Source organism: Stylophora pistillata, chromosome 9 (genome assembly GCF_964205215.1).
Source record: "Stylophora pistillata chromosome 9, jaStyPist1.2, whole genome shotgun sequence".
Taxonomy (NCBI): domain Eukaryota; kingdom Metazoa; phylum Cnidaria; class Anthozoa; order Scleractinia; family Pocilloporidae; genus Stylophora; species Stylophora pistillata.
The window spans coordinates 31278752-31289160 of NC_142527.1; the positions used below are offsets into that span (position 1 = coordinate 31278752).

Below are 10409 nucleotides of genomic sequence, written 5' to 3' on the forward strand. Positions count from 1 at the left end.
GAAGACTTCAATCTACCTACTGTGCGAATTGCTGGTTATGTATTCTATGACAGGGATTTTGTAGTTAGATAAAAAAAGGAACGAATGCTATAGTTCAGCTAGTTATTAGGAGAGTAACTTCAAATAGATTGATAAAGATTGATAGTTTCTAAAGAAACTGTTTGGGGCTGCGTCGGCGGGGGTAACGAAATAATTTGGATATATCAACAAAGTTGAAATATCCAAATTATTGAGAATGATGAATTTGAGAATGCTGGATTTAACTGAGTGGTTGTGAGGGTGAAACGTGAGAGTGGATGGAATGCGGTCAGAGTCATCACTACATAAACGACGAGGTCTTAGAAACTGAGAAAAAGGAATGAAATTCTTAACGTGAGATGGATGCGAGGACAAATATGACAAGTAATTTTAAAATTATGCGAGTCTAGACGAAATTATGGCTCCCATCGTCAAAACATTACCATCATATATTAAAGACAGCCAACACGCTCTTCAAAATTTTCGCGACTTTAATTTACTTGGCCAAAACAAACTTCTTTTCACCATGGATATTACGTCTCTTTACACTGTCATTCCTAATGGCGAAGGCCTTCTGGCCCTTAAACATTTTTTTAATCAACGTACAGTTAAGGAACCTAAAGTTGAAACACTACTACGTTTAGCCGAACTAGTGCTCACACTCAATTGTTTTTCATTCGGGGACAACTTCTTCAAACAAACCAATGGTGTAGCCATGAGCACCAAAATAGGACCTAACTATGCCAATCTTTTTGTAGGTTTTGTCGAACAGCAATTTTTCAGCCAATACAACGGCTCCAAACCTGAGCTCTACGGTCGCTACATCGACGACTGTATCGGCGCTACCTCCTCTACCAGAGAGGAGCTGACTCAATTCATCATGAACCGCAGTCAATTCTTTTCATCCGGCTCTGAAATATACCTGGGAGATTTCTGACAATTCTTTATCCTTTTTAGACATCAAAGTTTCAATTGAAAGCAACGGTTTATGCACTAGCGTGTATTACAAACCTACAGACTCGCATAATTACTTGTTATATTCGTCTTCGCATCCATCTCAAGTTAAGAATTCCATTCCTTTTTCTCAGTTTGTAAGACTTCGTCGTTTATGTAGTGATGACTCTGATTTCCACCACAAATCAGAGTCAATGTGCCAGTTTTCCGATAAACGTGGTTACCCTGTTTCTGTCTTTCAAGCGGGTTACCACCGCGCCCAACTTATTGATCGACATTCAGCACTACAAATGTCACAAAAGGAAGATTCCGACCGCATTCCATTCACTCTCACGTTTCACCCTCACAACCACTCAGTTAAATCCATCATTCTTAAAAAAAACTTTAAATTACTTCAAAACGATCCAGAGACAAGCAGTATCTTTTTGCAGCCTCCGCTCATTTCATTCAAATGCGACAAAAACATAGGCAATGTTTTGGTCAGAAGTTCTTTTCAGGCTAATGACCAACCAGGCACTTTTAAATGCGCTCGTGCACGATGCAAAACGTGTCCTTTCATTCACAACACTGATAAAATATCGGGACCCAAACGATCCATTAAGATCACCGATTACCGTCACGCGCACCTCCGCCAATGTAATCTATTGCATAACTTGCACTTATTGCAAAAAGATATACATCAGCGAAAAAGGGAGAAGACTAAGTGACCGATTCCAAGAACACTTTCGCGATGTGGAAAGGTATGATTAGAACACATCGAAACCAGTCGCTAGACATTTTAATTTACCTAATCATTCTAAGCAACATATGGCAATCTGCGGTCTTTCCTTACACTTAGGTAGCACGGAAAGCCGTAAAACTCTCGAACAAAAGCTCATCTTTCAAATTTTAAACTTGGTTTAAAATCGTATCAAATGCGGCCGAGCAGTTTTAGACTACTACAGTTTTATTTTAAGTAACAACAAATGGCTCTGACGAAAAGAGACAAAACCATGCAAACAGCTGTAAGGGATTAACATCATCCATCTTACATAGATTACAGAAATTCCCGTGAAGAGTCTCAGATGAAATCTCTTTCTAATCCAATTTCTTTCTTGGTTGAGTTAAAAAGTCCCGACAAAAGGATGAAAGACCTCTTTGCTACGATCGACGGTGGACTGTTGTCGGTTGTCTGTTGTCAAAATTTGGGTAGGTTGCCATCTATTTTATTTTTCGAATAGATCAGTGAAATGTTTTTAGTCGGCCCATGCCTAATGCATTTCTTCTCAGCTAATGACCAAACCGCTGCAAATCAAAACCCTGCAGCTGTTTGAATGGTTTTGTCTGTTGTCGTTAGAGCCATTTGGTGCTACTTAAAATAGAACTGTAGTAGTCTATCACTGCTAGGCCGCATTTGATACGATTTTAAACCAAGTTTAACCTTTTTGGAATCGTGGGAGTGCGTCTTTTTGGATTAATCACGAAACAGACATCTTTACTATGACTAGAATCTCCTTCAGCTGCGTGAAAAGAAGCTTAGTTAGCCCAAACCAACCCTCAAATCTCCAACTTATCATGTCCCAGACCACGAGAGAACCTCTTTGTCAGTTTTGTTGTCATCGTTTTCATTATTTATCGGAATCGTCGCTTGACTACAAGAGCTTTTCTTTGCAAGGTTCAACCGAGCCTGCAACTTCCATTTCTTTAACCGACGCTAGCTAAGTGCGATGTTTTATTTAGGCATAGTAGAGCTTGCGGAAGAAAGAAATTACTCGCTGTCGGTCATCAGTTCAAGAGTATTTCGAGGCTAACCACAACAAAGTTACAATAGGCATAGAAGATGTGCACGCGTCGATTAGGACTTTTTAATTCTCTACGAAATCAACTGCTATCGACGGAACCACGTCTTTGTCATATCTGTTTGTTCAGCCAGCGTGTCACGTGAGAGAAGCGTCATTCCCCTTAAAAGAGCTCTCCAAAGAACTTAAACTCTCATTGCCTGTGCTCATCTTTGCTCACACTTTTAATTGAGCCATCAAGGCAGCCACAGGGCTCTATGCCAAAATACACTGAACCTCATTCAGTTGTGGATGGTTAGTGATCCAAACGTTATTCCTCTGATCATAATTAATAGAGGTATAATTTGATCTAAACAGGAGCTTCATGTGCTGCAGTTCAGTCTCTTGATGATTTGGATACCCGTATGAGCTTTTATTTTGAGCATGAAAATAGAAATGGCGCTAACGGTAGTCGAAAAATAGTTTAGTTTCTCTGATTTTCTTCTTATGGGCCCATTTCCAATATTTGCCAGATGCTTCAATGATTCATCAACCATATAAGTACAGGCGGATCATTATCAATAGCTGGGAACAGACCCTTATATAAAACTACCATGACATTTTATTCAAAACCCCCTTATGTAAATCATCATCGCTACATAGCGACAATATAGAGATACAAATATAAAACCCCTGGATGTCAAGTACGGTTCTGACCTTAACGATCGACGATCGACGATCGGCGATCGACGATCGATATCAACATCTGCGCGCAGACCCCTAGATGTAACATTTTACCATCGCAATAAGTATCTGGACACAGGTTTAACATGGATGTGACATTTTTACGGTTCAATTAATCAATATCAACATCTGAGCACAGAATACACCCTGTATGTAAAGAGTTACGATGAACACAGACTCCTAACCGTAAGATACTAAGATAATTAGCAACATCTGCCTACAGCCCATCATGTAAGACACATTGATTAAAACCCATGGATGTAAGAAACAACGAACAATATCAACATCTGGGCACAGCCCACTCGTGTAAGACACACTGATATAAACCCCTGAACGTAAGGACCGACGATCAATATCAACCTCTGGGCACAGCCCATTCGTGTAAGACACACCGATATAAACCCCTGAACGTAAGGACCGACGATCAATATCAACATCTGGACACAGCCCACTCGTGTAAGACACACTGATATAAACCCCTGAACGTAAGGACCGACGATCAATATCAACCTCTGGGCACAGCCCATTCGTGTAAGACACACTGATATAAACCCTTGAACGTAAGGACCAACGATCAATATCAACATCTGGGCACAGTACCTTCATGTAAGACACACTGATATAAACCCCTGAACGTCAGGAACAACGATCAATCCTTGGGTTTCACCCACGTGACCAATACCTTAGCAACGTTTACTATCCGCCATCTTGGTGTCCCTCGAGCGTAAACAAACCGTATCTAACGAAGAGTTCATGTGAGAAAGAAGGGATGGTTTTATTCACTGTTGTTGGCTGTTCGAGCAAAAGTGGAAAGCATAAAGACTAAGGATTTTTTCGTATAATAATTTAATAATTTAATTATTTCTATAGCGCAAAATTAATTAGATATATGATCTAATGCGCTATACCTAAGATCATTACAAATCAAGGGGAAGAACAGGAGGAACTAAAAGTTGTTGTACGGTTCGAGGCCTGCGGCTGTTGTAGATCCGCGATTTTTTGGTCGAGCTTTCCTTTGAGCTTCTTAGCCGATGAGAAATTGATGTCTTTAGCCCTCGCATTCGGCACTTCATTGACATATGTCGGCAAAATCCATGAGCATTTTACCTGTGTGCAAGCAAGCCTGGGGTGTCACGAAAACTCACACCCCGAAAATTCAGACCCCTCGAAAATTGAAGAGATAAACTCGACTCATGATCACTCCTGGTAATGCCGCGTGTATTTTGACCTTTTGGGTCTTGATCCAATTGAAGCAGCAAAAACAAGGCCTCAAGTTGCACGTTTCGCAAAATCGTCCGATGGTTGAGCATTAAAACATTTTAGAGTGACACAAGACTTCATTTAGCTTAGATTTCCTCCATTTTTCCCGTTAATTTTGAGCTTTTCATTCACAGTTGACTGGATCAAATGCGCTCGCTCCAACACCAAAGTATTAAAATATGGCGTGATTTTGACGAGCCGAAAGGGACGTTTGTTTACCTTCTTGTACTTCGTCGCACAGATCCTTGTTGTCGCTCTGTTAAAATTCTTAAATATTTCGCGATAATAATGGATACAAACAGAGACTCGGCCCACCAGTCCCAAAACGAAGACAATTCTGCGACCCTTGGACTAGAGTTCTTAAATGAGGCAGAAAGAGAAAAACAACGGGAAAGAAGACTCGGCATCATCGCCGTCACGATTCGCTTCACTGACGAATCACTCTTGATATTGTTCTCCGTCTTTCGCGTCGGATTTGTTGCATTATTCCACCAGTTATCTTATAAAACAATTGGTTCATGCTTTATGCTATGCACTATCGAATTATGGAGCACTTTGGTTGAAGCTTGGAGAACACTTCGAGGGATCTGAGTTTTCGGTGTCTGAGTTTTCGTGACACCTAGCGAGCTTGCCATGAATTCGAGTAGTTGCCTCTAACATAAAATAAAACACTCGCGATATGTGAGCATGCCTCAGCCAGTCCAACTTTGCTTCCCAAGCAATGGGCTGACAAAATAGTCCCATCGTTTTCGGAAATGACCCAAATGTTCACTAAAGGATCATTCATATGCTGTGAATGCCAAACTCGTGCTCTCACGACATACTTTCCGACGATTACTTTGCCTACAACTGAGGTTACAAATCCCTACACCGTTTGATTAAACGCCTCTAGACTCTTGAACGCCTTTAACTGCTTCTTGGTGTAGAAGATGGTCTCAAGAACGAGGTAACTCAGCACGTCCGACACTTCTACAGGAGGCAAGCATTTTAGACTGAACTTCTCGGCTGGTATGCTTGCAGGGTCAACCCCGATGACCAAGATCTTTTGCAGACATCTTTCCTTCCAACTCTCTAAGCTTTCGGCATACTCAGAGAGCACTGGGATACCTTAAGATGAATGCCAGATACTTTTATCGCTCTTTCTGGATATTCATGTAGTTGGCGAAATAATACGGCGATAAGAGAGAGGGCTTCACTACAGAAATCGACTAATTATTCATAAATTTGACACCCGAGGGACACCAACATGGCGGACACTAACTTCAGCAAAGCTTGTGACGTCACCTGAAACCCAAGAATATCAATATCTGGGCACATTCTTTCATATAAAACACACTGATATAAACCCCTGAATGTAAGACCCCTGATTTTAAGAACCCCTGATTGTACAAACCCCCTGAATTTAAGAACCCCTGATTGTAAGAACCCCTGATTGTAAGAGCCCCTGACTGTAAGAACCCCTGATTGTAAGACCCCTGATTGTAACCCCTGATTGTAGGAACCCCTGATTGTAAGAGCCCCTGATTGTAAGAACCCCTAATTGTAAGAATCCCTGATTGTAAGAACCCCTGTTTGTAAGAACCCCTGACTGTAAGAACCCCTGATTGTAAGAACCCCTGATTGTAAGCACCCCTGATTGTAAGAGCCCCTGTGTGTAAGAACCCCTGACTGTAAGAACACCTGATTGTAAGAACCCCTGACTGTAAGAACCCCTGATTGTAAAAACCCCTAGCTGTAAGAACCCCTGATTGTAAGAACCCCTGATTGTAAGAACCCCTGACTGTAAGAACCCCTGATTGTAAGAACCCCTGACTGTAAGAACCCCTGACTGTAAGAACCCCTGATTGTAAGAACCCCTGACTGTAAGAACCTCTGACTGTAAGAACCCCTGATTGTAAGAACCCTGACTGTAAGAACCCCTGATTGTAAGAACCCCTGATTGTAGGAACCCCTGATTGTAAGAACCCCTGATTGTAAGAACCCTGACTGTAAGAATCCCTGATTGTAGGAACCCCTGATTGTAAGAACCCCTGATTGTAAGAATCCCTGACTGTAAAACCCCTGATTGTAAGAACCCCTGATTGTAAGACCCCTGATTATCAGACCCCTGATTGTAAGAACCTCTGATTGTAAGAACCATGATTGTAAAAACTCCTGATTGTGAGACCCCATCCTCGGAGACCCAGGGGCAGTGAGTCGACTTCAAGTTAAGGGCAGAAGAGCCTCTGGGGACATTGTCTTACAATACTGGTTTCAAACGGTCGCAGTTGTTCTGGCATCTGATTGGTGCCAGAAAATCTTTGTGTTTTTCTGCCCAATCAGAGGGAAGTGTCGTTTGGAGTCCTTTCGTGTGTTTTAACACGCACATATACAACAAGCTCTGTTGCTCGCTATGTTTGTCTCGGCCGTGCGACGAAGCTTTGCGCGAGGTGAAAAGTTTCAGTCTCAACACACAATGTAAGAGAAATCGATCAGATTGTCCGCGAAATCTTACCGGAAATTATACTGAATACTTTCGCAGGTATCACAAGAGAACGTGTTTAAAAGTTTGCAAGGTTCGTATAAAACATAATGGTTGCAGGCATTGATATGTCGCTTTAAACGTTAGATGAGATGTAAGCTTAAATATTTTTAGATTTTTTGTACAATTTGTTGTGACTGAAACTTTTCCAATCCCGTGAAGTTATTTCGTCGCACGGGCCACGCAGGTATGTCAAGCAACTGGCGCTTACGCTTACGTAGCTTTCTGTGTGCGCCAAATTCTAATCGTTGCTTTGTAGTAAAGTCTTTAAAATATGGCCAAACTTGCAGAGAACATTAAGTACGTGGACGACCTCCAGCAAGCGCTTAAAGAAAGCTTAGCTGTGTTTCCGGTTAGCTAATTAAAATCTCAACAAAAACTAATCATCGAGAAAATCGTGGAAAGGAGATATGTTTTCGGACAGTTACCGAAAGGGTTTGAAGAAAGTTAATCTTTCAACTGCTGCGTTGAGTGTTCAAATTCTTGAGCTCGAAAGGCCACGGATTCTCTTCTAGTCCCTTGGTCATTGTCACTTCACCTCTTTTGTCGATTGTTGAAGACCAAGTTAATTACCTTTGATCATTGGGAATCGATGCTGCTTTCATTGGGGAAAACAGAACCAAAGACAAAAAAATATTGGATGGAAAGAGCGAGCTTGCTTTATTGTAAATGTCAGCTTAGTACAGGGTTATCTTCCCACATCTAATAAACAAAAGTTTCCACGTTTAGCTTTTCTTTTTAATTTTTCAAGCGAAGATTAGATTAGATTTTTGCCGGGCGTGCACAAAAAAATGCGTAAGCGCCAGTTGCCCGACATACCTGCGTGGCCCGTGCGACGAAATAGCTTCACGGGATTGGAAAAGTTTCAGTGACAGCAAATTATCCTTGGGTTTCACCCACGTGACCAATACCTTAGCAACGGTTACTACCGCCATCTTGGTGTCCCTCGAGCGTAAACAAACCGTATCTAACGAAGAGTTCATGTGAGAAAGAAGGGATGGTTTTATGCATTATTGTTGGCTGTTCGAGCAAAAGTGGAAAGCATAAAGACTAAGGATTTTTTCGTATAATAATTTAATAATTTAATTATTTCTATAGCGCAAAATTCATTATATATATGATCTAATGCGCTATACCTAAGATCATCACAAATCAAGGGGAAGAACAGGAGGAACTAGAAGTTGTTGTATTGTTCGAGGCTTGCGGCTGTTGTAGATCCTCGATTTTTTGGTCGAGCTTTTCTTTGAGCTTCTTAGCCGATGAGAAATCGATGTCTTTAGCCCTCGCATACGGCACTTCATTGACCTATGTCGGCAAAATCCATGAGCATTTTACCTGAGTGCAAGTAAGCTTGGGGTGTCACGAAAACTCAGACTCCTCGAAAATTCAAGAGATAAACTCGACTCATGATCACTCCTGGTAATGCCGCGTGTATTTTGACCTTTTGGGTCTTCATCCAACTGAAGCAGCAAAAGCAAGGCCGCAAGTTGCACGTTTCGCAAAATCGTCCGATGGTTGAGTATTAAAACATTTTAGAGTGACACAAGACTTCATTTAGCTTAGATTTCCTCCATTTTTCCCGTTAATTTTGAACTTTTCATTCACAGTTAACGGGATCAGATGCGCTCGCTTCAACACCAAAGTATTAAAATGTGGCGTGATTTTGACGAGCCGAAAGGGACGTTTGTTTACCTTCTTGTACTTCGTCGCACAGATCCTTGTTGTCGCTCTGTTAAAATTCTTAAATATTTCGCGATAATAATGGATACAAACAGAGACTCGGCCCACCAGTCCCAAAACGAAGACAATTCTGCGACCCTTGGGCTAGAGTTCTTAAATGAGGCAGAAAGAGAAAAACAACGGGAAAGAAGACTCGGCATCAGCGCCGTCACGATTCGCTTCACTGAAGAATCACTCTTGATATTGTTGTTCGTCTTTCGCGTCGGATTTGTTGCATTATTCCACCGGTTATATTATAAAAAAATTGGTTCATGCTTTATGCTATGCACTATCGAATTATGGAGCACTTCGGAAGCTTGGAGAGCACTTCGACGGACTTGAGTTTTCGGTGTCTGAGTTTTCGTGACACCCAGCGACCTTGCCATGAATTCTAGTAGTTGCCTCTAACATAACTAAACCACTCGCGATATGTGAGCATGACTCAGCCAGTCCAGCTTTGCATCCCAAGCAATGGGCTGACAAAATAGTCCCATCGTTTTCGGAAATGACCCAAATGTTCACTAAAGGATCATTCATATGCTGTGAATGCCAAACTCGTGCTCTCACGGCATACCTGCCGGCGATTACTTTGCCTACAACTGAAGTTGCAAATCCCGACACCATTTGATTAAACGCCTCTAGACTCTTGAACGCCTTTAACTGCTTCTTGGTGTAGAAGCTGGTCTCAAGAATGAGGTAACTCAGCAAGTCCGACGCTTCCACAGGAGGCAAGCATTTTGGACTGAACTTCTCGGCTGGTATGCTTGCAGGGTCAACCCCAATGACCGAGATCTTTTGCAAACAAGTCATCTTTCCTTCCAACTCTCTAAGCTTTCGGCATACTCAGAGAGCACTGGGATACCTTAAGATGAATGCCAGATACTTTTATCGCTTTTTTCTTCCTGGATATTCATGTAGTTGGCGAAATAATACGGCGATAAGAGAGAGGGCTTCATTATAGAAATCGACTAATTATTCATAAATTTGACACCCGAGGAACACCAACATGGCGGACGCTAACTTCAGCAAAGCTTGTGACGTCACCTGAAACCCAACCATAACAAAAAAATCTTGAAAGATTTAGGCTTACATCTCATCTAACGTTTAAAGCGACATATCAATGCTTGCAACCATTATGTTTTATACGAACCTCGCAAACTTTTAAACTCGTTCTCTTGTGATACCTGCGAAAGTATTCAGTATAATTTCCGGTAAGATTTCGCGGACAATCTGATCGATTTCTCTTACATTGTGTGCTGAGACTGAAACTTTTCACCTCGGGCAAAGCTTCGTCGCACGGCCTAAACAAACATAGCGAGCAACAGAGCTTGTTGAATATGTGCGTGTTAAAACACACGAAAGGACTCCAAACGACACTTCAATCTGATTGGGCAGAAAAAAACAAAGATTTTCTGGCACCAATCAGATGCCAGAAC

At 41.7% G+C, this 10409-nt stretch overlaps 1 protein-coding gene across 2 annotated transcripts in view; it reads left to right on the forward strand.

Annotated features, from left to right (window-relative positions):
* The first annotated feature begins 2058 nt into the window (after positions 1 to 2058).
* The window catches only part of LOC111326308 (tachykinin-like peptides receptor 86C), a 30055-nt gene continuing 21704 nt past the window's right edge, over positions 2059 to 10409 (forward strand). For both annotated transcript variants that reach the window (XM_088732925.1, XM_088732927.1), the window contains exon 1: positions 2059 to 2160. In XM_088732925.1, the coding sequence (XP_088589051.1) occupies positions 2097 to 2160 (64 nt within the window). In that variant the 5' untranslated portion in view covers positions 2059 to 2096. The remainder of the gene's footprint in view (positions 2161 to 10409) is intronic.